Source organism: Capra hircus, chromosome 1, assembly GCF_001704415.2.
Source record: "Capra hircus breed San Clemente chromosome 1, ASM170441v1, whole genome shotgun sequence".
Taxonomy (NCBI): Eukaryota; Metazoa; Chordata; class Mammalia; order Artiodactyla; family Bovidae; genus Capra; species Capra hircus.
In genome coordinates this window covers 73,669,910-73,695,929 of record NC_030808.1, presented here as the reverse complement: position 1 = coordinate 73,695,929, position 26,020 = coordinate 73,669,910, and the positions used below count along the sequence as shown (strand labels likewise).

General features: G+C 39.6%; 1 protein-coding gene across 3 annotated transcripts in view; it reads right to left on the bottom strand.

Annotated features, from left to right (window-relative positions):
• ATP13A4 (ATPase 13A4) overlaps nucleotides 1–26,020 on the bottom strand; it is a 126,102-nt gene that overhangs the window by 53,413 nt on the left and 46,669 nt on the right. For all 3 annotated transcript variants that reach the window (XM_013963728.2, XM_005675108.3, XM_013963735.2), the window contains exons 3-10: nucleotides 18,007–18,153; nucleotides 15,496–15,566; nucleotides 15,323–15,403; nucleotides 13,665–13,734; nucleotides 11,502–11,636; nucleotides 6,875–6,944; nucleotides 3,318–3,452; nucleotides 537–707 (exon numbers count right to left, since the gene is read on the bottom strand). In XM_013963728.2, the coding sequence (XP_013819182.2) occupies nucleotides 537–707; nucleotides 3,318–3,452; nucleotides 6,875–6,944; nucleotides 11,502–11,636; nucleotides 13,665–13,734; nucleotides 15,323–15,403; nucleotides 15,496–15,566; nucleotides 18,007–18,153 (880 nt within the window). The remainder of the gene's footprint in view (nucleotides 1–536; nucleotides 708–3,317; nucleotides 3,453–6,874; nucleotides 6,945–11,501; nucleotides 11,637–13,664; nucleotides 13,735–15,322; nucleotides 15,404–15,495; nucleotides 15,567–18,006; nucleotides 18,154–26,020) is intronic.

Sequence of the window (26,020 nt, the reverse complement as noted above, 5' to 3'; positions counted from 1 at the left end):
TCTAATTTCAGTGCATCCCAGAGATAGTAACGGAGAAGGCAATGGCACCCCACTCCAGTACTCTTGCCTGGAAAATCCTATGAATGAAGGAGCCTGGTAGGCTGCAGTCCATGGGGTCGCTAAGAGTCGGATACGACTGAGCAACCTCCCTTTCACTTTTCACTTTCCTGCATTGGAGAAGGAAATGGCAACCCACTCCAGTGTTCTTGCCTGGAGAATCCCAGAGACGGGGGAGCCTGGTGAGCTGCCGTCTATGGGGTCGCACAGAGTTGGACACAACTGAAGCGACTTAGCAGCAGCAGCAGCAGGAAATAGTTTATAAATTACAAAGCACGTGAATAATACTTATTGTCACCAGTGTTATTGTTTTACTAAAAGGTATATGCCATAGTTAAATTCACATTTTAAATATCTTTATTTACTTATATGGGGTTTGTCATCTAAAGACTGCTCCTTAGCTAATTCATTTAAGGCACTAGATAAATGGAGTGAAAATATTTCATGAAAATAATAAAATACAGGAGAGGCTAACTAACCTGTCTGCAGTACCACTGCTTTCACGGTGCTGGAGCAGGCCCCCTTGGCCTGGATAACCTCCGTTCCACAGAAGAGGACATGCCGCTTGTACTCCCCTTCACTCTGTGTTTTCCAGGGCACTGAGCCATCCATCTTAGGTAATGGAGTTTTAGTGACTGGAATACTTTCTCCTACAGAAAACAAGCATCTCAGTTTGTGAGGTGGGAGACCTTCATTCATTTAAATCATGCATTCACCAACCCATCACATGCCAGGCATTTTTTTGTGAGCTTCTCTCATAGCAGGAACCTTTGGTATGGACGATATAAGGAGAAAGATAGTTCTTGTGTTCAAGAAGTTTGTAGTCCAGAGAGGGAGACAGCCATTAAAATAATGAAGTATAATGTCATGTTAGAAATACTCTAAGACTTATAAAATCAGACAGGGATGCTGAAATAGATTGGAGACAACCATTTAGGGAATAGCAAGTTGTGCAGTCTAGAATGCAGGATCTGGGGAATAAGAGGTCATGAGAGCTATGTAGGAGCCAGAGCTTGGAGAGCCCTGCATGCACACACTTGAGTGTTTAAATCCCTTTCATTAGGCACTGGTGGCAGGAGAGAAATAGGGAGGTATTTCGTTGTTCGATTCAGGAGAGTACCATCACATTTACGTACAAGAGAGTGTATTCTCTCTTCAATACAGGGAATGAATTGGAAGACTGATGAGGCTGCAGGCTCATACAGTCGGGAAACCATTGCAAGGGTCCCAGTTGAAGGGGACAAGGTCTGAACTGTGGCAGCCGACAGTAGGAGTAGGAAAGAACTGGTTTTGAGAAATAAAAAAGTGAGCAGCTACCAAACTTGGGGAGATTTTTATATTGGTAGATCATAGCGACAGAGGAATTTTAAGTGGCTTCCTGGTTTCTGACTTGAAAGAGTGAGCAGAGGGTGGGTATTAATCATGAACATAAAGATTGTTGGAATCCTTATAGGAGGAAGGAGGAACTGCCTTTTGGTCTCAGAGTTAAAGATGGCTTGTGGAAGGACCACGGTGAGTCGCTTTGTAGGTAGTTAATTTATTTGGGTCCTGAGCTCACGGGAGAGGTCTTGACTGGAGATATTTAGTCACAGTTCATCACCCTATAGACAATGATTACAATTGTGGGAAGAGACAAGATTATTTAGGGATCACATGAAAGATGAAAAAAGAAAAAATCAAAGAATCCTGAACAGCTTCAGAAATCGAAGAGGTGGAGGAAATGGAGCCGCACAGGACACTGGAGTATTATTCAGAAAGAGACAGTGCTATCTGGGAAGGTTAGAGAGACATGTTTTCAGAAAAAAGAAGTGGTCAGAATAGTCAAATGCCGCAGATTGGGTAAAAAGATGAGAAATTTAAAGAATCCATTGGATTTGCCAATTGAGACTTTAGCGACTTTCACCAGTGTACTGGGAAGGGCAGATTTCAGTGGACTGAAGTGCTAATACAAGGTGGTGGATGAATTGTGAAAGTAAATAATAGCGCCTGTTCTGAGAAAGCTCGTTAAAATCCTCTACCTCCATTCATAGAAAGGATAATACAAAGTCAGGGATATGTCCCAGTATACTAGAGCTGCTTTCATTAGGAAAATGATATTTGGTATTGTAAGTGTCCCAGCACAAAGGGGGTTTTATCAAATCTATGGATTACTTGGGGAAAGAAACCTGACCTGTCACATCGTTTTTGTTTTCGTTTTTTCGTTAAGTTCACACAGGAGGGGACTCTGTGCTGCATTTCATGCCTTCCTGGTCCACCAGGAGAAATGGTTTGATTTGGACTTTAATGGGAATCACAGTACATCAATACGTTTACAGCCTCCAATTCCATCTCTGAAAAAGTGTTTGTGATTCTTACAGAAAGGCTGTAACATCTTCTCCTAAGTGCATATGTGAATTAGAACTTAAAGCATTGTGGCCTTTAGCAAGACCTTTTCTCTGAACCTCAGCTCCCATATCCCTGACATGACATCTCTCCCAGCTCCAGCATGCAATTGAAAAATTAAATCCAGGGACTTCCCTGGTGGTTCAGTGGTTAAGAATCCACTTTATAATGCAGGTGATGCGGGTACAATCACTGCTTGGGGAATTAAAGTTCCACATGCCTGGGGCAACGAAGCCCATGTGTCACAAAGATCCAGCATGACACAACAAAACATTCCATGAGCCGCAACTAAGACCCAGTGAAGCCAAATAAATAAATATTTATTTATTTAAAATTATAATAAATAACAATGAAAAGTAAAAATGAAACACAATTATTCAAAAATATCCAGTGTGCATTTTCAAAGTAGCAGCTTTGGCAAATCCTGCATGAACTACTTTTCAACATTTTCAAACCAAGCTAGAAAGAGCTTGAACTTGACCTGGGGCAGGAAGGGTGTTTCAGGATGTCATTAACGGTTTTCAAACCATCTGTGTTTATCTGAAGATGCATTTTATAGAAAAACACTAAACATAAAAGCCACAAGTGATTCTGAAACATCAAATGATCTTTAAATTTTTTAAAACCTTTAAAATGACAGGATTGTAATAATCTTTTTTGCAGGAAAGAAATGCTAAACACTCAAAAAGTTAGGCATGTTATTAAACCTAGCAGATAGAAATCAGCTTTAATATGAACTCTCAGGTCTGTCCAGTGCAGGACTATTAGTGAGATTTGTGAGTAGGAGGGTCCCATAGCAGCCGCATGCTCTGCCATTATCACTCAGGAGAAACCTGGGAGAGCCAGCAGAGGCTGTACGTGAGGCCATAGAACTGTACCTGTCAGCATGCCTTCATTCACCACGCAGCTGCCATCAATCAGAATGGCATCACATGGCATGTGCACTTTGCTCCCCATCAGAATTAATAGATCTCCAGGTACCAGGAAGCGTGATTCCAGCTCCTGGACTCCAGCTGAAAGTGTGAGGAAACAAAGTTGAGCCAGGTTTTTGACTCAGTACAACATCTACCTAAATTGGAAATCAATGAAAAAGCAACCAAAGCATATATGACAAGGAAGCAATTCCACAACGTTGACTCTAAATCTGCAAACAATAAGAAGAAAAGGTAATAAATTATGTTACATAAAATGAAGACCTTTGTGTGACAATAAAAAAATAAGTAGAGAAAAAACTGACAAATTCAGAGAACATGTTTGAAACTTACGTTGCAGACCAAAGATTAATATTCCTAGTTAAAAAAGAGTTTGAGAAAAAAAGAGATGTAAAGCAAATGACTGTATAGCAAAATTGCTGGATATGTTACCATATAATTCACATGCAAACAGACACACATATATACGACAAGGGGCATGGTGTGTGAAAAGATATTTATTCTTACTCATAGTAAGAAAATTGAAAAATATATCCTTCCTTTCTGCCTTCTGTCCCTCTTTCTGACCTGCCTTTATTTCTTACCTTCCTTATTCAGTCCCAAAGCCCCAAAGCTACAAGCAGTTAAGCAAGATAGACATCATGCAGGGGGCTGGGTAAAGTGCGGATAGGGGTAGCAGTAGACCATTCCACATGGCGAAGCCTTAACTGGATGAGCGGGTGCTTACGTGGCTGGGTGCAGAGTGTCAGAGCCCAAGGAGGGAGACAAGATCTCCATAGTGGCAGTGGTCTGGTTTGAGATATTGGAGTCCAGCCAGGGTGAGAAAGGCAGGATTGATACTATAAGTTGATATAATGAGGCTGAAGAGAGACAGGTTTCTCACTGAAGAAAGGAAGTTATAAGAAACAGAAATAAAATCAGAATGAACTTTGTGATACTGGACTGGAATTGGAAATGATAGTGTAAATGGAGGGTTTTCAATAGATAGACAGTAAAATGACATAGATGTGCATGTGTGTATATATAGGAATATATACAAATATATTTGCTTGCCTTTTTCTATATGTAGTTTCTCTAATTCTGTTCTCTGAGAGGGGTTGTGAGCAGTAAAAACCCAGTAATGAAAAAGAATGTAAAAGGCTCTACACTGAGAACTATAAGACATGACTGAGAGAAATCAAAGAAGATTAAATGGAGAGATAGCATGTCCACAGGTCACAAGACCCAAACGTGTTAACATACCAATTTTTCACCAATTGATCTACAGATTCAACACAACCCCAGTCAAATTTTTAGCATTATTTTTGGTAGAAATTGACAAGCTGATTCTAAGAATCATATGGAAATGCAAGGAGCCCTATATTGCCAAAACAACTCTGAAAGAGAACAAAGTTGGAGGACTAATATTATTCTATTTTAAGACTTATATAGTCACATTGTGTGGAATTAATATAAAGACAGGTAAATATTAGAATAGGATGAATAGGATAAGGAGTCCAGATAGATCCATTCAAGTACAGGAAACTGATTTTTGACAAAAGTGCAAAGACAATTAAGTGAAGAAAGGATTGCCCTTTCAATATATGGTATTAGGACATTTTGGATATCTGTTTGCAAAAAATGAAAGTGAAAGTGAAGTTGCTCAGTCGTGTCTGACTCTTTGCAACCCCATGGATTGTAGCCCACCAGGCTCCTCTGTCCATGGGATTCTCCAGGCAAGAATACTGGAGTTGGTTGCCATTTACTTTCAGGGGATCTTCCCAACCCAGGGATCGAACCCAGGTATCCCGCATTGTGGGCAGATGCTTTAACCTCTGAGCCAGAACTTCAATCCTAAAGAAAACCCTCAAAATAAAGTAGAGACCTAAATGTAAATCTTAAGACTATTTAAAAAAAAAAAAATCTTAAGACTATAATACCTCTAGAAGACAAAGTGGAAAATCTTGATGACCTCAAATTAGGCAAAGATGTCTTAGATGACACAAAAACGTGATCCACAAAAGAAAAAATCAGCAAACTAGACTTTAACAAAAGTAAAAAAAAAAATCTACCCTTTTAAGATACTATGAAGGGAATGAAAAGATAAGTTACAGACTGAGATAAAATATTTGCAAATTATATCTGTAAAAAGTCTTGCAACCAGAATATAGAAAGAACGCTCACAATTTAATAATGAGAAAATAATCTAATAAAAAGATTTGAATGGACACTTCACCAAAGATATAAAAGTAGCAAATGAAAATGTGCTCGATGCCATCAGTCATTGAAAGAAAGTGAAAGTGAAGTCGCTCAGTCATTCTCGACTTTTTGCAACCCCATGGACTGTAGCCCACCAGGCTCCTCTGTCCATGGGAAGAATTACATGGTTCATGGAGTGGGTTGCCATTTCCTTCTCCGGGGGATCTTCCCAACCCAGGGGTCGAACCCAGGTCTCCCGCATTGCAGGCAGACACTTTAACCTCTGAGCCACCAGGGAAGCCCTCCATTAGTCATTAGGAAAATGTAAATTAAAACAACAATGAGATACTACCACTCACCTATTTAAATGGTTAAAATGAAAAAGACTGACCATACTGAGCAGTGGCAAGAAAGGGAAGCAACTAGAACTCTTACACACCGCTGGTGGGAATGCACAATGGCACAACCACTTCTGAAAACAGTTTTGCAGTTTCTTTAAAAGTTAAATATGTATTTTTCATATGATTCAGTCATTCTACAGTCAGGTATTTTCCCATAAGAAATGAAAATGCATGTCCATAGAAAGAATTGAATCCAAACATTCAAGTAGAATTATTTGTAATAGTCCCAAAGTGGAAATAACTCAAATTTCCATCAGCAACTAAATCCATTCACTAACTGGTCTACCTGGACAATGGAATCCACTTATAAATAAGAATAAGCTATTGATGGTCTTAACAAAATGGATGAACTTCACAATTATTATAAACTTTGTTCTCTGCAAAATTAAACCCAAGATATACTTTAAAAGTTGATGATGGAAAGGAAAGCCTGGCGTGCTGTAGTTTGTGGGGTTGCAAAGAGTCGGACACGACTGAACACCTGAACTGAACTGATACTTTAAAAGGCAAAAATGCATACAGTGTAGTACCATTTATAAAATATCCTGAACGTGCAAAGTGGTTGCCTGAGGATGGGGATGCACAGTAAGAAGTTGAGAGGGAAGATTACTAACAGGCATGAGGCAACTTTTAGAGGTGATGGACAGTCATTATCTTTATTGCGGTGATAGTTCATGGGTAGGTACAATGTCTAAACCTACAAAATTGTACAATTTAAATATTAATATGTTCAGTTTATGGTATGTCAATTTTACTTCACATTTTTTAAGTGAAAAAAAATGTCAAGTTCCTCAGCCCTTTAAGTAATTGCACAGCAAAACAGACATGTGAAGATGAGAGTAGTAGAAACAATCAGAAATAAAAATTTAAATCCCTTTCTGATTTCATATAGACAACACATAGATCTAAAATGAAGTGACTTACCATTTTTCCCACATATAGAGACTGTAATGTTATTATGTGCTTCAACTAAACGGTGGAGCTTTACAGATTGCTGAAAAAGAAGAACAGACAATAGAAAAAAAAGCCTTTTCTATTTTAGGATAGGCCCTAGATAATAGCCAGTAGAGTCTCAACCTTCTTTAAAGATGGAGCCAATTGAACGTACTCTAAAAACAAGATGGAGTAGCCTGCTACTCAACTGAAAAAGCATCCAACTTGTGGTGGTCTTCATCCAGTGATAAGAAGCGTGTGTTGCTTAGTAGAAAGAAATTTCCCAGCATGCTCTGTCCACTCAAAAGAACTTTGATCATTCAAGATTTATGTTTATACCTAAATAGCTTCAAGAACCAAGCATTATTTCAGCTTTGGGTCATCCTACATTAGAGTTCCTAATTTAACTTCATAAAGACTTTAATGGTTCCTGTTCTTTCCTCATAGTATTTTATATACTTTAATATATAAGATATATGGGACATTGACAGTGAAAAAATAAGAGCAGACAAAAATAGTAATATAATTATATTTGATTTCACATTTATTAGGAAACTATTGTGTGAAAGACCTTTTACATGGTTCTGGGGATTAAAAAGTCCCAATCATTTGGTCTTTTCATTTTCTTTTTTCTGATTTTGTTATTTAAGACATTCCTTCAATCTCCTGGCTTCAAATCATTTACAAATTTGATTAATAGGTCCTAAGAATAGTCAACAGAATAATATAAGGTGAAAAAGTTTCTGCTATTAATCTATTATTTTATTCATTTATGCAGTCATTCCACATTTATTGAGTAATCTTTATGCTAAGAGATAGCAGTAGAATGGTCAACAAAGCAGAAATGATTCTTACCATCAAGAAATTTACAACCTACTGGGTAAATACATTTAATCAAATAATCACGCACATAAATATATCACTATGATCAACAATAAAATGGAAAAAGTAAAGTATTTTTGGAGTATATATAGCTAATGAACCAATAGAAATCTTAGTGACATTGAAATAAATAGGTTTCAAATTCAAAGGAGATATTTGGACTGGAAATATATACATAAATTTGAAAGTCATTAGCATATGCTTTCAGAATTCATTAGTATATACAATATAAGAATAGTGAAGACTCAGTTGTACTCTCATGAAAAGACCATCAAGACATCATTATTAATAATAGCAATAAAGCTAGGTAGAAAATAATATAATTATGCTCCCTCTTACATAGGAAAGAAAAACAAAATATATGTATATTTCAAAAAATTTTTGGAAGAAAGCACAAGAAGTTAATAAAAGAGGTTGCACAAGTGGAGGGATGGAGGAAGAGGAAGCCTTTAAGTGGGTAAACATTTTCACATTGTTTTGGTTTTTAGATGTCCATGTTTTGAAAAGCCAGGTTGAGGGAGTTGAACTATGAAAAGAGACTTCCCTGGTGGTCTAGTGATTCAGACTCCTCAGTTTCACTGCACGAGGCACAGGTTCAATCCCTGGTCAAGGAAGTTCTTCATTGTGAAAGAAGCAGCCAAAAAGGAAAAAAAAAAAAAAGAGGTGGGGGTGGAGGGGTTGGGGGGAGAATGGAGGAACATCTAGAGAAGTGGAGAGTGTGTTGTCAGTGAAGCCAAATGGAAAGTAGTTAACATAGTCAAATGCAACTGAGAGGTTTAGTGAAATCTACAGTTCGGAAAAAGTATTCACTGTAGGAAAGGAATCATAAAATCTGCAAACTAATGACCAGCCACCCAATAAAAATTAATGAGGGACATGAATACAGTTCACAGCAAAAGAAAAACGAACAGCTTAAAACAAGAAAAAAAGTTCAACTCTCAAGGGAAAACATGCAATTAAAGTTAAAGAATTCTGTTTTCACTTATAGTGGCAAAAATGAGGAAAACACTCATCTACTCTTGGGGGAAATTAGTATTACTTGTTTAAGAGACATTTGACAATGTCTACTAAAATAGTATACAGCTTATGATTAAGTAGTTCTAGTTTCAAATATAGAAAATTCATATCTCCTTATCAATACAGATACATTATACACACATTTACATGTGATATAAATTGCACATACTTGTGATTTATACATATTTGTAAACACACATATACATTGATGTGTGAAAACACATATGTGCAAATATCCTCAGTGTATCAGTGTTTTACCAGCAAAAGACTAAGAACAATCTAAATATCCATCAATATGACTGTCTTCAAAATTATGATACATTTAGAGAAAGCATATTTGTGCGGATATGGAAAGATATTTAAGATACATTAGGTGAAAGATATTTAAGATATATTAGGTGAAAATCACAACTGTGTAACAGTATATATAGCATATTTCCATTTGCACAAAAGAAATTAATGCATATGTGTTTAACTGTGCTGCTGCTGCTGCTGCTGCTAAGTCACTTCAGTCGTGTCCGACTCTGTGCGACCCCAGAGACAGCAGCCCACCAAGCTCACCCGTCCCTGGGATTCTCCAGGCAAAAACGCTGGAGTGGGTTGCCATTTCCTTCTCCAATGCATGAAAGTGAAAAGTGAAAGTGAAGTTGCTCAGTCGTGTCCGACTCTTCGCGACCCATGGGCTGCAGCCTACCAGGCTCCTCCATCCATGGGATTTTCCAGGCAAGAGTACTAGAGTGAGTTGCCATTGCCTTCTCCCTTAACTGTGCTAGAAGTATGTAAAGCATCTGGTCCCAGTGAATGCCTCTTAAAAGGAGACCCAAAAACTGAAAGAAGGAGGAGTATTTACTCCTCATTTACAGTTTTGTCCTATGTGAATTTTTTTTATTATATCCTTATGTTATTCTTTCTATTAAGAAACACCACCACCACTTAATTTAAAGAAAAGTATTGTCCTTTAATTTTAAAGTTGTTTTAGGATTACAGTGATGACCTTAACAATAGTTGTTTGAATGGAATCACAAGAGAGGAAGCCAGCTCAGTATGGGTGAGACATGAGAGGGAGATGAGTAAATGAAGAAAGAAGCAAAATGAGCTCAGTAAGTTTTGCTTCAAAGGGAGAAAAGAGGCAGAGTCGCAGCTGAAGTTTAAGGCACGGTAAAAAAAAAAGGGGGGGGGCGGATTTTTTTCATTTGTTTCTTTTTCTATTTTTAAGTTGGGAAATACTTGAACATGTTTAAATGCTGATGGAGAAACATGAGCTTGTTTAAATGCTGATGTGAAAGCTCTTAAGGAGGGGGAGCCAGAAGGAGTCGTTCACTGACCACATTTGCAGGCTGAGAAGGTAGGACAGAATGCTATAAAGCACGGGCAGAGGACTTCCCTGGTGGTTCAGTGGCCAAGACTCTGAGCTCCCAATACAAGGGGCCTGGGCTCAATCCTTGCTTGGGAAACTAGATCCCACCTGCAGCAACTAAGAGTTCCCAAGACCTGGTGCAGTCAAATAAATAAAAATAAATACAAAAAAAAAATTAGAAGAAGAAGGCAGGCAAATGGCATTTCCTCACATGTAAGAGAGATCAAGGCGGGAGGAAGGTGGAGACAAAAATCATCTGGTTGTTGGAGAACAGGGGACGGAGCAAATTCCTGTCTTATGGTTTCCATCTTTGTGAAAAAAGCAATGAAACAGACTATTAGCTGAGTTAGAGGAAAGGTAGAATGTGAATAGTTAGGCATCTTAGAAACTCGAATGAAGGTTTGGTCTGAAACTTTAATTTCAGAGAATTGGAGAGCATGTTGACTAGAGATATATAGAAAGCTTGCATCAGATTTAGAGCACAATCAACCAACCTATACTGTGTAATACTTTTTCCCAACAGCACCTGGATCCCCTGGTATAGGTATAAGGAAAACCAAGAGTTGGATTGGGGTGTTGACAAGTGAGTGCCAACTCAACGTAAAGAGTAAAGATACTAAACATTCCCTGGTGGCGACGGTTTAGTTACTAAGTCATGTCCATCTCTTTGAGACCCCATGGACTCTAGCCCACCAGGCTGCTCTGCCCATGGGATTTCCCAGGCAAGAGTACTGGAGCTGGTTGCCATTTCCTTCTCAGGGGATCGTCCTGAAACCCCCCCCCTCCAGTGTCCTGCACTGTGGGCATTCTTTACTGACTAAGCCACAGAAGTCCCTATTAAACATTAAAGACTCCTCTACCTCCACCACCTTTAAGATCCATCAGTATTCTCCACATATTTTTCACTTATTTTTATATACATATTCTAGTAAAAATAAACTAAACAGAGGGGAAAAATAACTTGAAAGGTTAGGGATTGAGATGTGAAGGAACAGAAAGAACTAGTACTTGTTGAATATCAGCAATTGTGCTAGATATTTACAAATGTGGTGAGGTGAGCAGTGACTTCTTCCAGGTGGCTCAGCAGTTAAGTATCTGCCTGCAAGGCAGGACACCTGGGTTTGATCCCTGGGTTGGGAATATCCCCTGTAGAAAGGCATGGCAACCTACTCCAGTATTCTTGCCTGGAAAATCCCATGGATCAAGAGCCTGGTGGGCTACAGTCCATGGGGTCACAAAACAGTCAGACACGACTGAGCACACGCCTGGTGGGCAATGACTATTTCCCCATTGTACTCTTTTCTAACAAAATTTCAACAAAGTCAGAATTCTTCCCTTTTGAGACTTCGTGGTTAAACTCACCTCTCTGAGATCATATACAGTCAGAGCGATGGAAATGATGGACATGATTATGATGGCAAAAGCATACTCCTTATAGTCTTCACTAAACCACAGACAGACACTGAAGAGTTGAAATACATAAAATGGATTTAAAACCTATTGGCAGACATAAAAACAGGAAGACAAAGGAGATATTTAGGCTTTACACTTGGCTATTCATTGGCTTTTTTGTTATCATAATCATCTCCATGACACAAATCATCCTATAAAATATTCTTATTTTATTTATGCAGCAATTACAATGTGCTAGATACTACACTAAGCAACTTGACCTGAATTTACTCATTTAATTCCCATAATTATCTCATTAAAACAGAAGTCATTACTTATCTCCATGGTAAAGATGAAGAAACTGACCTTAGATATTGAGAAACTGCTCACAGTCACAGAGCAGCAAGTATCATAGACCAGGACCTGAACCCAGACAATCTGGCCCCAGAGCAACTTACTTTTAATCACCACTCCTGCTGCTGCTGCTGCTAAGTCACTTCAGTCGTGTCCAACTCTGTGCGACCCCATAGATGGCAGCCCACCAGGCTCTGCCATCCCTGGGATTCTCCAGGCAAGAACACTGGAGTGGGTTGCCATTTCCTTCTCCAATGCATGAAAGTGAAAAGTGAAAGTGAAGTGGCTCAGTCGTGTCCGACCCTCAGGGACCCCATGGACTGCAGCCCACCAGGCTCCTCCATCCATGGGAATTTCCAGGCAAGAGTACTCAAGGGGGGTGCCACTGCCTTCTCCGTTAATCACCACTGGACCTTATTAACTTACAAAGGATCATCGCATGTTTCCTCATGTTGACCATGACAACTCTCCTTTGAGGAGTACATAAATCATGGCTTCCCAGGTGGCTCAGTGGTAAAGAATCTGCCTGCAATGCAGGAGACCCAGGTTCGATCCCTGGGTCAGGAAGATCCCCTGGAGAAGGAAATGGCAACCCACTCCCGTGTTTTTGCCTGGAGAATTCCATGGACAGAAGAGCCTTGAGGGCTACGGTTCATAGGGGTCGCACAGAGTTGGACACGACTGAGTAACTAACACGCTGTATGTCTATCACATGTACGTAGTAGTGGAATCATGTCCAGTTTACATTTACTGGCCTTCAGAAGACTGAAGTAGTAGGTCAGGTTTACAAAGTTTAAATTCTTTCTAGTTTACTGTCCTTCTCTATGACAAACATTGTCATATCTAAAGCCTTTCAAGTACTTTATTGTATGAGTTGAAGACTAAACTTTCTCATAAATAGAGAGCCAAGCTGAAGGGATAATCTGTAGCTGAGCATCTAGAACACTATGGGAGAAAGTAGAGATTTAACTCCAACAGTCGTAATCCTGCTCGGGTTAAAAACATTTTGTGCCTTTACTCAAATTCCTCCTAGTTGATTTTCATCTTTCTAAAACAGAAATCGTAATCTTGCCTCTGGCTAGGGAATAAGCACAGAGAAACTTTTCTTATCGGTTTTTTCTGCTCTCACTCATGCTTTAAAGCTTGCTAAAAATTATTGAGAAAGAAGCTGGGGTTTAGTAAGCCTGTTTTAAGGCAACGAGGAGCAGAGATCATGTGCAGGAGAGGATCCAGAGTATAGCTGTACAGTTACAGTGTCAATAATCACTGTAAAATGAAGAATAAGCCCAGGGATAGAGTCAAAGAGAAAAAATTCAAGGAAGTAAATGATGGTCAAATCTTTCTTTCCCTCCCCCCCACACACTGAGATCGATAGAACTAATAAGCCTGAACAAACGCGTTTCTCTTACAATTTTAGGTGCTGAGGTAATTGTGTATGTTGTCCATAAGAAAGGGATTGAGTCGGTTAAGTTTTAATTATTATTACAGTGTCACAAAGATGAGACAGAAGATAAAAGCATAGGATTCAAAAGGAAACATAGAACGAAAATCCTATGTTCACTGAGTCATTAAAGGGTAAGAAGACACATGACCATCCTATCTTATGCTATAACAGGCAATGTGTATGCAAAAATGGACCCCAAGAAAGAGTAGGGATGTGAATATGCTTACCATTCTTTTAAGATAGTCCAAATTATGGTTACCATTGACAAATAGCATTCTTGATCATTTGACTAGAACCAAACTTTTCTAGCCAGCACCAAGAGAAAATAACGATACCTCCTTGATGAGCAGCTTCCAAATGGGTGTGATTTCAACATCGATAGTATTTGGCCCACATATTAACCTCCTGTGGGGAGAGATCACAGATCACTCAGTCACTACTAAATAAAACTAAATGATTTCTCACCCATTCATGAAAAGGTCTGGTCCATGTTCACTTTCTCACTTGTCAGATTGATATAAGCCTCTCTTATAACATAATACCTCCATCTTTCTCAGGATAACTGGAGAAAGGGAGGGTTTCCAGGTGCAAAACCAATAAACATGATCCTATTACATTTACTGAACTAGACTCTTCATGAAGTTAAAATTTTTTCCTGATGGTAATTTGGATATTTAGTTTTAGTCATTGTTCTATTCAGTTTCATGACTGGCACCCTCTCAACTCTGTCTCTCCCCCAACTCTGGCTCCATGGATGTGAGACTGGGGTTCATTACAAGAGAACAGTTTTACTGATAAGAAATACCATGCCTGCTTCCCTCCTCCTATTCAGTTCTGGGAAGCTGCAGAATTTATTTTAGTGTGAGTGAAAAGATGTTGAGTTCTCAAAAATAGTTGCACAGATACAACAGCCCTTTAATTGAAAACTCAGAGATGTGTTTCCTTGATTCTACAGAACAATGACTCTCTGTGAGTATTTTGCTGTTAAGAACACTGAAACACTTTATCTGTGGCTTCTATGTAAATGCTCAGATCAAAGAACTTAACAGAATGTATTACAGCAGTGCTTCCCAAATGTAATGTTCACATAGATAACCTTGTGGTCTTGTTAATGGCAAGATTCTGATTCAGTAAGGGTGAGGTTTGGTCTGAGATTCTGCATTTCTAACAAGCATCCAACTGAGGGTGATACTGTATGTAGACTGTGGGTCTATGCAAAGTGCCACCAAGGCTCCACTCTAAAACGGTCAGGAGGGAAATGCACGGATCATAGAGACTTAGGACTAGCAAGGTGTGTATAGAGTTCTCCTTCCCCCCTTTTAACAATTAGGAAACTGAAACCCAGAAAGGAGAAGCCATGTGCTTAAAGCACACAGGAAATTAGTAACAGGCTCTTGACATTCAACACAATGCCCTTCCCAAACATCACTTCTATGCCCAGTAACTGATTTGGAATTGTAGGAGAGCTACAAGTCCTGAGTGATATTCTTCTACTACTCTGCGATTATTATTTTGCTACATTATGTAATGCATATTTCCTGATTAGTCAGAACTGGTTCAACCTTATTATAGTAACATTGAGAAGCATCGTGCAGAGTAGAAAGATAACTAAACCTATAGTCAAAGATGTAATTCTTCCTCTGTCACTTCCATCTGTGTGACCTTGTCTAGGCCATTAACCTTTCTGAGCCTCAGATTTTTCATCTGTTTTATTGAGATGATAAGGGTGTCTGCTCTAACTCCCCCACAAAGTTGCTCTGATGAAATAAGATAATGGATATAAAAGCATTTGTTTTAATAATATTAAATAGAGCACTACAACATATTCTGATATTATTAATAACCAGTTAAGACAGCTATTTCCTGGGCCCTCTTTTAGACTACCTTGTGACTGTCGTTTCCAGCTGTCAGTATAGATTGATAACAATATAGATAACAGTATAGGCATCTATGTATCTATAGGTACGTAGATAGATAACAAGAAACTTGGTACCTAATCTCTTGTTCTTCAGTTGTCAGACCAGATCCAAACTTTAGGTGTATCTTGGCAGAACTTAGGCAGTCTTCCAAACAGCTAAAATAATAATAATATTGAGAAAGACATATTAATAAAACATATCTGAGATAGTATTTTTCTTTTTGGATATAATTGTTCAAACAACTTACCCAATTTTCTGGAAATGTCCTTCCAAGTTGTCCCAAACATATCTTATCTTCTGCACTTTTATGCATCTCACCTGCAAAAGAAAAGTGCTAAGAAATCTCCAGTTTGAGGATCAATGGATACACACAACCTAGAGACTAAAGAAGCATTTGTGAAAGAAGCGAAGTATGTTAGCAAATCTAACATACTTGAGATTTTATCCTTTCCTAGCATATCCTATCCTTGGCTATGACAGAAATGGCATTCTTTATTTGAAGTCTTCATTCAATCAATGTGTACCATGGACTTACTATATAAGTAAAACTCAGCCTCTGCATTCCACTGCTTGATAACCTAACAAGGGAAGGAAATATGTTATAAAAAGGGAAAACTGTATCATATAGTCAAATTATATAAATGTCAAAGAAATGAATGCATAATAAAGCAAAAATTATAGGATTGAAATACTGTAGAAATATAGAGGGTGGATGACAGAAGGTGTCATGGAGAAGAATCAGAGCTGCATTCTTAAAGGATTGGAAGAATTTTGTTCAGATGAGAAGATGACATTTCAAAGAGTTTTGTACAATTTAGTTGTGGGGGAAGGCAAGTGAGGGGACCTATTTGACAGCAGAATGGAGAAAGAGGCTGGAAGGATGAATAAAGATCAGAGTATGAATTCTCAAATGTTTGGGTAAATATTTAGAACTTAATTTTGTAAGCAACAGATTTGCAGAATAACCTATGGAAGAGACACTAAAAAAAAAAAAAAAAGATTAGACTGACAGGTTCTAGGAGTCTTTGAGGACATTATTGCAAGAAAATGAACTCTAGGAAACAAGCATCCGTGGGTACTGGCAATGGGAAAGAGAAGAAAGGTTGATGCTTATGACATTATGACTTTCTATTTCTAATTTTTAAAGCAATTTTACCTATGAATCTGAACTTCCCTTAACTGGTGGTCTAATTAAGCACAAAGAGAAATGTAAGACTGTCATGTTGTCATGCAGCGATAGTTGGAGTCAACTAAGGCACTTTAAAAAACACTGATAAGTGCAGATATTGAGCCTAGGTCCCAGAACTTTCCTTTTTAAGACTTCTGCCCCTTCCTCACATTTTGTTGAACATGTGTCTTCATTTGTCAGTCCACTTATTTGTTTGACGGAATTAAAGATGGTGGAGAGACTTCCCTGGTGGTCCAGTGGCTAAGACTCTGAGATTCCAATGCAGGGAGCCCAGGTTTGATCCCTGGTCAAGGAATTAGATCCCACGTGCCATAACTAAAGACACCAACAAAGACTAAAGATCCCACGTGCTGTAACTAAGACCTGATGCAGCAAAACAAATAAATTATGCTATTGTTGTTGTGGTTGAGCTCAACTTTTGTGATCCCACGATCTGGAACCCACCAGGCTCCCTGTCTACGGGATTTCCCAGGCAAGAATACTGGAGTAGGTTGCCATTTCTTTCTCCAAGGGATCTTCCCAACACAGGGATTGAACCCACATCTCCTGCATTGGCGGATGAATTATTTACCCCTGAGCCACTAGGGAAGTCCAGATAAATAAATAAATATTTTTTTAAATTTAAAGATCGTAGAGGCCAATAATATTCTGAGGTTGTATCCATGGGATGATTTGGGATGCCTACTTCTCCAGGTTCATGGCCAGCTAACAGGTTAAGCAATCTGTCAGCTGGGTGCTTAACCTTTTTTGCTTTTGTTTATTTTGGCAATTATGACAACTGAGTGGTAACAATTGACAGTAGAGAAACTGCTCAGCAATTGATTTTATTATTTCCAAAAACTGACCTTGAGCTCATAACCAATTTAAACAGTTGCCTGCACCTATATAAATTTAAGAGAAAGAAGTCTGTTATAAATGTGTTTTAAATATGAATGTTAACTAGTCATAATTTAAGTAATACTAATTTAATATGATGGAAAAAGAGTAACCCAAATACATTTGAATGACAGAATTCAAAATAAGATGATCTTATAGACATAAACTTCCTAGGATATTCTTTGGGGATTAACCTTTCCTGTAAGACAAATCCTGTTGCATAGGTTATAATACAGGAATGATACTCCTAAGAGTTAATATGCACTGAACATCTACTACATACCTGCAACCATATTGATCTTTGCATTTCTTAATTAACTGAATTTCATCAATTAATATTAGCAGTAGGCATTATCAGAGTTTAGTAATTGACTCAAGATTGCAGTTTTGAAGGATGAAGATGAGATTTGAACTGAGCTCTGGCTCCAAAATCCATATTCTTTATAATGTTCTATACTGTAAATTAAAGATTGGCCCAGTGGAGGATCTGAATTTAACCACTTTTATTGAAATATAGCAGCTGTACAATATTCTGTAAGTTACATGTATACAATATAGTTACTCACAATTTTTAAAGGTTATATTCCATTTTTAGTTACTTTAAAGTATTGACTATATATGAATTTAATCTTGTATTTGTAAGGAAAAAGATTCAACTTCTCTGGCATGTGCAGGAGCCATAATCGCACTTACCTTTAGGTCTGGCTTTCTTACGGCTCTATTTATGATACTCTCCTCGTCCGTGATGAAAGGATTGTCAGGACTGAGCCGAAACGCGCTGTTCAAGGCTGACAGGCAGATCCACATTACCTTTTTCCGAGAGTAAGTCTGGAATTCATCCTGAGGAAATAAATACCAAAACTCCCGTGAAGTTAAGGAAGTCATCAGGCTAAAATTCAACCTGAAAAGCATTGTTTTAATATAATTGTGTAAGTTTGCAGAGTTAATAAACCCTCTTGATGGGACTATATGCCTTTGGAAGCTGGTAGATTTAGAGCTTTAAGGGGCAAAGTCTCGTCATGACTTACTGAGGAATCAGAAGGTGAATATGATGCCATGGCATATGACAGCACTCAAGAGTCCTGAGGCAGATGTTCAGGTAAGAACCAGTTTTCCCTGTTACCCTCCAACCATGGGGCTACGACCACATACAAATTTCACAGGGAAAAGAAAGTCTCAAACAAGCAAGCATTCCAAAGTGTTTCTAAAGGGCTAAGAGACCAGGTGAACTGAACCATCCTCTTATTTTGAGGCTTAACTTCAATTCCACCGCTTCCAGAACAACCCCTTTAACACTTCTTGTGGGGGTGGGGGTGGGGAGGACCGTCACTATACCAGCTCCAGAAGACTGCCACTGTCCCTCTCTCGTGCTCCCAATTCCCTTCTGCCTTACATTCTCTTAGTTCTTCCACACTGTCTTGAAGGTAGGTGCCATATTTCACTGTCGCTTACACCCCATCCACGTGGGGAATTTTGATTCACTCAATGAGAGTCTGATGAATGGATGAGAAAAGCATGGAAAGTGTGAGCGGAACATGCCCAGGGCTAATTGTCAAGATGTTGGCAGAGGCAGCACTGAGGAAGGTATCTTTGTGCATGACCCTAATTGAAGCTGCTTCTGTTTCAGTTCACTGATGACTCCATCACAGCATAGAACTACAGGCAGCAGCTCTGGATTGAGTAACCATGATGGTCCCTTAGAGGCTGATTGATAATAACCGTGGTTATTATCTGAATGGGCAGATGGCACACATAAATTCCACTTGGATGTCTGGTAAACCTCAGGAGCTGGGAAGAATGGCCAGGAAAAGTGAAGCCTGGGAAGCAATTTGAGGCCTAGGAATGTAGGTCAGAACCAGAGATTGTCTCCATCACAACCACTTTTGCCATGAAGAGTGAGCTGACTGCAAAAGGCAGTGAGAAGCATTAGTAATTATTGTAGCTAAGTCTCTTACAATGATTCTCCTCAGGCAAAGCCCACCTCCATGCCTTTGTTCCTGCTGTTTCCTCAGCCTGGAGTATCTTTAAGTCTCCCTGGGGCCTGATCCTAACCATCCTTCAGAGTCTGACTCAGAGTTCATGTATGGGAACATTCCTAATTTCTCTGATCTTTCCTCTAAATCATCAGGGTACTTGAGATTCTTACCACATACTACCTCACTGCATCATCCTTTGTCCCCTCACCTTATCACCTCTCCAAGACTGTAGAGATCATGTCTGATGGATGTCTGTGCTCCAGCCTGGCTGAGCACAGATTCTGAGAGAGACAACTGGAGAGAGAGAGAGGAGGGAGATGATCAGGGAAGGCAAAACAAAGGGAGTAGGGAGAACAGAGGAAGGGAGAGGAAGAGAAGAAAGGAGAGGAAAGAGAAGGAAAGAAGAGAAAAGGAGAGGAAATTTTAAAGAGAGAGGAGGGGAGGAAGGAAAAACCTTAGTAGAAATTTGAAAGTTAATGAGTTAATATTAAAAACCAGTAAAGTTGGCTATACTTCATTTTTTAATTACTAAATCAAATCACATCTGCATGGAGTTACCTTCCCAGCCTAAGAATGACTGAAGGTGGCTGCATTTCCAGTACTAAGCCACTGAACTAGGGCATGTTCCAGGTACTGTGGAATACGCCACCAGTTCCCTAGAACACAACTCGACACAGCTCAGCATCACCCAGCTTTGCCTTTGATCACATGAAAGAGTCAAGGGCTCTGTTACAAGAAAAACCTTGTGTTTCCAATAGCAGTAATACAACAGTTAATATTTATTGAGCACTTATTATGTTTTAGGCACATATAACGCCACATGCATATGCTTTCATTTAAAGCTCGAAAACCCTAGGAGGTAGTTACTGTTCATCACCATCCCCATTCTACAGGGAGGAAACTAAGTCACAGTTGGTAACCGTTAGAGCAAAGATTTGACACCTTCATCCCCCAGACCTTCTAGAACCTGTCTTACCCTCTGCTCTAGTCTATATTTTGCTTAAAAATACAGTTTGATTGAATTGCCATTTTATACCCAGCCTGAGCTAAGACTGCCAAAGGACAAAGTATCAAATGAAGTATCAGTGAAAACCTTGGTAAGAAAGTATATAATTTTTAGATAAATAGGAATACAAATTACAAAAATGGCCTCAGGATCAGAGACCTCAGACCACCAAGTGAGGACAATTAGGAAAATAAGTTCCTCTGCTGCTGCTGCTGCTGCTGCTGCTGCTGCTAAGTCGCTTCAGTTGTGTCTGACTCTGTGCGACCCCATAGACGGCAGCCCATCAGGCTCCCCCGTCCCTGGGATTCTCCAGGCAAGAACACTGGTGTGGGTTGCCATTTCCTTCTCCAATGCATGAAAGTGAAAAGTGAAAGTGAAGTTGTTCAGTAGTGTCCGACCCTCAGAGACCCCATGGACTGCAGCCTACCAGGCTCCTCCATCCATGGGATTTTCTAGCTAAGAGTACTGGAGTAGGTTGCCATTGCCTTCGCCAAAGGTCCCCTTGGTCCTCTTAAATGAAGCAAAATAATATTAACTACTAATTTTCAAATGATTACTTGATAGTTTATAAGCAATTGCTGTGCCAGTTGTCATATTTTAGGTTCACAAATCTCCAAAGTTGATATTAAAATCTCCATTTTGCACATGAGAAAATTCTCCATCAATAAGGCTAAAAATTGTCCAAGCCAATCTGGTATGGGGAGCAAGAGGGAACAGAGACCTGAGACCAGGTCTTCTCAGACCTGAGACCACGTCTTCTCATGCTAAATCTTGTCTCCTTCCTCTTTGTTTCAACAAGTCATCCAACAGTGTTTGTGGTTCATGTATAGCAATCACCTTGATTTCTAGACTGTGTATCAAATAGCATCAGTTGCTCAGAATCTCTGATCTCCTAGCAACAGAGAATCTGACTCCCAAAATCAAGCTGTCACCCTCTGGTTCAGTGTGACAGCAAACAGACCTCTAGACCTTAATCCCTAAAAGGGAAAAGGCAAATTGGAACACTGGAACTCCCAAGCCCTCACGGGCCAGTATTAATCCAATGTACTGACTGCATATCTTAGTCTAGGCAAGTATTAAAGGCTGAAATTCTTCTTATTAGTCTAAAGTATCACTAAACTGAAGGTGCTTGGATATGGTTGTCTCTAAGCTCATCCCCTTCCTGTCATCCCCTTTACTCCCAGGGCCATTTAATTCAAATTCTCTATAATGCAAAGTAGAACTCTATATGCTAAATAAAGATGCCACCGTGACTTTTCCTTTGTTTACTACTCTGTTAAAAACTGTAAAATCCTGCATATTTTTAATAACTATAAATGAAAAGTAACCTTCAAATATTGTATACTTTTTAAAAATGATAATTAAAAAAAAAAGAAATACACCCAACTTTTTAAGGAGAACATAGGACAAAGAAAGGGAAGGAAAGTGTGTCACTGTGGAGTGGTCACCCTGGGTGAGCTCATAACTTCTCTCCATTTTCAACTTGGTGTTGTCCAGTATGGAAAAGGCGTGGGCTCCTTCATGAGATCAAATCTCAGCTCCAAACCCAACTGGAAAATCATCGCCACTCTCTGAACTTAATTTTCATTATCCAGGAAGTGGGGGTCATAATACACACTTCATGGATGTTTTCAGGATTAAAGGTATAATGTATGTGACCCAGGCTGAATCTGGCCTCTAGCTGCTGTGACAAATGTTGGTTGGGTGCAGTGCTGAACCTCATTTCCCTAGTATGTTTTTCCTGAGATTTGCTATAACTAGGAACTTATTTTCCCTTAAAAAAAATTTAGAATCTCTAAGGGTCTGTTTCTCCTTCTGGAAAAGAAGTATGCTGCTGCTGCTAAGTCACTTCAGTTGTGTCTGACTCTGTGCGAAGCCAGAGACGGCAGCCCACTAGGCTCCCCCATCGCTGGGATTCTCCAGGCAAGAACACTGGAGTGGGTTGCCATTTCCTTCTCCAATGCGTGAAAGTGAAAAGTGAAAGTGAAGTTGCTCAGTCACGTCCGACTCTGTGCAACCCCATGGACTGCAGCCCACCAGGCTCCTCCATCCATGGGATTTTCCAGGCAAGAGTACTGGAGTGGGGTGCCATTGCCTTCTCCCAGAAAAGAAGTATATTTACCTAGAAATGGCTATTTCCTCTTCAGTCTGTTTCCTAGCTCTCTCAAGCACTTACTGAGCTACAAAATACTTAAATACACTGAAGTCCTACCACTTTAAATAATTGCTTTGTAATGCATGGGCTGGAAGAAGCACAAGCTGGAATCAAGACTGCCTGGAGAAATATCAATAACCTCAGATATGCAGATGACACCACCCTTATGGCAGAAAGTGAAGAAGAGCTAAAAAGCCTCTTGATGAAAGTGAAAGAGGAGACTGAAAAAGTTGGCTTAAAGCTCAACATTCAGACAACGAAGATCATGGCATCTGGTCCCATCACTTCATGGGAAATAGATGGCGAAACAGTGGAAACAGTGTCAGACTTTATTTTGGGGAGCTCCAAAATCACTGCAGATAGTGACTGCAGCCATGAAATTAAAAGACGGTTACTCCTTGGAAGGAAAGTTATGACCAACCTAGATAGCATATTCAAAAGCAGAGACATTACTTTGCCAACAAAGGTCCGTCTAGGCAAGGCTGTGGTTTTTCCAGTGGTCATGTATGGATGTGAGAGTTGGACTGTGAAGAAGGCTGAGCACCGAAGAATTGATGCTTTTGAACTGTGGTGTTGGAGAAGACTCTTGAGAGTCCCTTGGACTGCAAGAAGATCCAACCAGTCCATTCTGAAGGAGATCAGCCCTGGGATTCCTTTGGAAGGAATGATGCTAAAGCTGAAACTCCAGTACTTTGGCCACTTCATGCGAAGAGTTGACTCATTGGAAAAGACTGATGCTGGGAGGGATTGGGGGCAGGAGGAGAAGGGGATGACAGAGGATGAGATGGCTGGATGGCATCACAGACTCAATGGACGTGAGTCTGAGTGAACTCCGGGAGTTGGTGATGGACAGGGAGGCCTGGCATGCTGCGATTCATGGGGTCACAAAGAGCCAGACACAACTGAGCGACCGAATTGAACTGAACTGAATGCATATAATCCAAACTGTTTGCCTGGAAAATCTAGATGTTTTAACACTCAAGGGTCGTCTTTACCTCCTCTTCACCAAGGGAATGAATCAGACCTATCCAGTCCTTGAACTCTAGAAGAATAAGATTTTAAATAACTGAGTGGATTTCAAAGAAGGAATGTACACAGAAGACTTAGGTTTGACCTGGACAGAAAGATAGAGAAGCAAACCTGGACAATTTTTATCTCCAGTGGACTTGTACTTTTTGAACCTTGGAAATACCAGACTAACTTTTATATTGAATGAAGTGAGTGACCTTGCTTATCTCTTTCCAACCTTTTGCTGTAAGCACCTCATCTCTTGGAGTTTAAGAACAGTGTAATGGTCACTTCAAGTTCAGGCTTATCCTCTTGTATAGAAGTTCACTTCACAAAATGCAGTACCTCTAAGATGGCCTTTAAAAAAAAATGTTACCCATTGCAAAATTCCGAAGAGGTAGTAGGAAATCAGTATTTTTCATCTGGGGTTGCATATATTACCTTGGATCTGAGTAAGGCAACTGCAAGATTCCACTGTGCTCTGTGGGCTCCTCAGTGGCCCTAAGGAGACCTAGGACCATTGTCTTGACATGGCAGTAAGTCCCCTGTACTGGAACCTCCTGTCTTGGTAGGAGTCAGGCTGTCCTTTGTTACCAGCTACTGCCCTCTAGGATCTTTCTCCCTATCTTCTCTATTTTGCCCCAGTGGCCTTCAAGATTTCACTTTCTGTTTTGTTTCGTTTGCTAGCTTCTGTTCTCAGGATTTTGGTTCTCTTTTTTCCTTTCTGGTAAGTAATTACTCTTGGAATATGGGAAGTTCACTCTCTAAGGGCAGTCTCCTTCTGGAATTTCTGCTGGTCTTCTATATAAGAACTATAGACCTGAGTTCTGCAAGTATTTGTCTTGCTGGACTACAATTACTTGGGATGATTTATACTAAAATTGGCCAACGTGGGGCCTCTTTGAAATTCCTAAATTAGTTTCCCTATGCAGGGCTTCCTGGTGACACAGATGGTAAAGAATCCATCTGCAATGCAGGATACCTGGGTTAGATCACTGGGTAGGGAAGATCCCCTGGAGAAGGAAATGGTTACCCCCTCCAGTATTCTTGCTGGAGAATTCCATTGACAGAGGAGTCTTATGGACTACAGTCCAAGGGGTCACAAAGAGTCCGACACAACTCAGCAACTAACACTTTCATTTTCACCCATACAGTCAATTAGAAAAATGTAAGGCAAAAATGGAAGCATATCTCAACAAGCATTTTTGAGGACTCGGGAAACATAATAATTAATCCACTTCCCTCAGAGAAACTGCTCACAATTCTGTTGAAGGATTTCAGAACTGGAAATTCCTCTGAGGCTTCTGAGAGCTCTCTTTGTCTCTCTGACTCTCTCACGCTCACTCTGCTCCTCTCTGTTCCCCTGAAGATTCATCACAATGTTTTCCTTGCTATCCATATCTCTCTGAACTTTCTTTTTATAGCACTGTTGATTGATTATTACAACAATAATTGTAAGGACCTGATGAAAATGTCTATAACTATTGTGGTCATTTTGAATTAATGGCCCTAATTCTGACCCGAAGGGAACAAAAGTCCTCAGAGGAGTTGTGCATTTCTCCCCCTGTTTCTTTGAGATATAAATGTTCTACCTCATCTTCTCAGGGAACTCCTGTCTAGACCATCTCCAATTCATAAGACTAAAAAAAAATGGAAAAGAGGTCTTTTAACTCAAACTGCTAAAAGGACTCTCTGGCCCAAACAGCCTCCTTAAAATTGCTTGTCAAGGGCAAATGCAAATCTTCTAAGTCTTCCCCACACAAAATAAAAGACTTCAGCCATCTGAGCAAGCAGATATAATTTGTTGCAACTGTTATTTATAAACTAGTGAGCTTTTTTTTTTATTGTACCTGATTCATGACTAAAGTTTTAAAATTCAAGCTATGAGATCTCTAAACTCTCTAAAATCATATACCGTCTGCATGATCACCTCTCTTTCTCCTCTGTGGGACATGGCTGTCTGGGAATGAGTCTCCCCAGTGCCAAAGGGGTTAATACTAAAGTCAAATAACCAAGTGGTTGATCATTAATGCTTTCTAAAGAAACATCTCTATCAGAAGGGAGAAAGTTGGAGAACTGTAAATGGAAAACCAAAATGGAGTCAGTATTGCTAAGAGAGCACTCTTAAATGGAGCCAGGAGACTATTAAGGAAGTGTGACTTATGCACCTTTCACCCTGGATGAAATTTGACTTTTTGATCTGATGAAGTCATCCACAACACCTGCCACAAATTCAAAATACTTATCAGGCCCTTACCCTAAGATAACTTACATCAGTCTATTTATTTATTTGACCTCTACCCAGAAACAACTGTGATTTCTTAAGGACATACATATTCTGACTTGTGTCAGAGTCAATCATAATTGTCCCCAGGCAACAGTGGTGACTTTTTATTCTTATTACCCCTTACTCTCTCTTTGCCAGAGCACTCTGTCAGGGTACCCAAATCTGTCTCCAGAATTGCAGTTCTTGAGACTTCAAATAGGCTGTATCCATGTTTATATGCAAAAAAAAAAAAAAAACCCACAGAAATCCTTAACAACTCACCATAAATTTTGTTT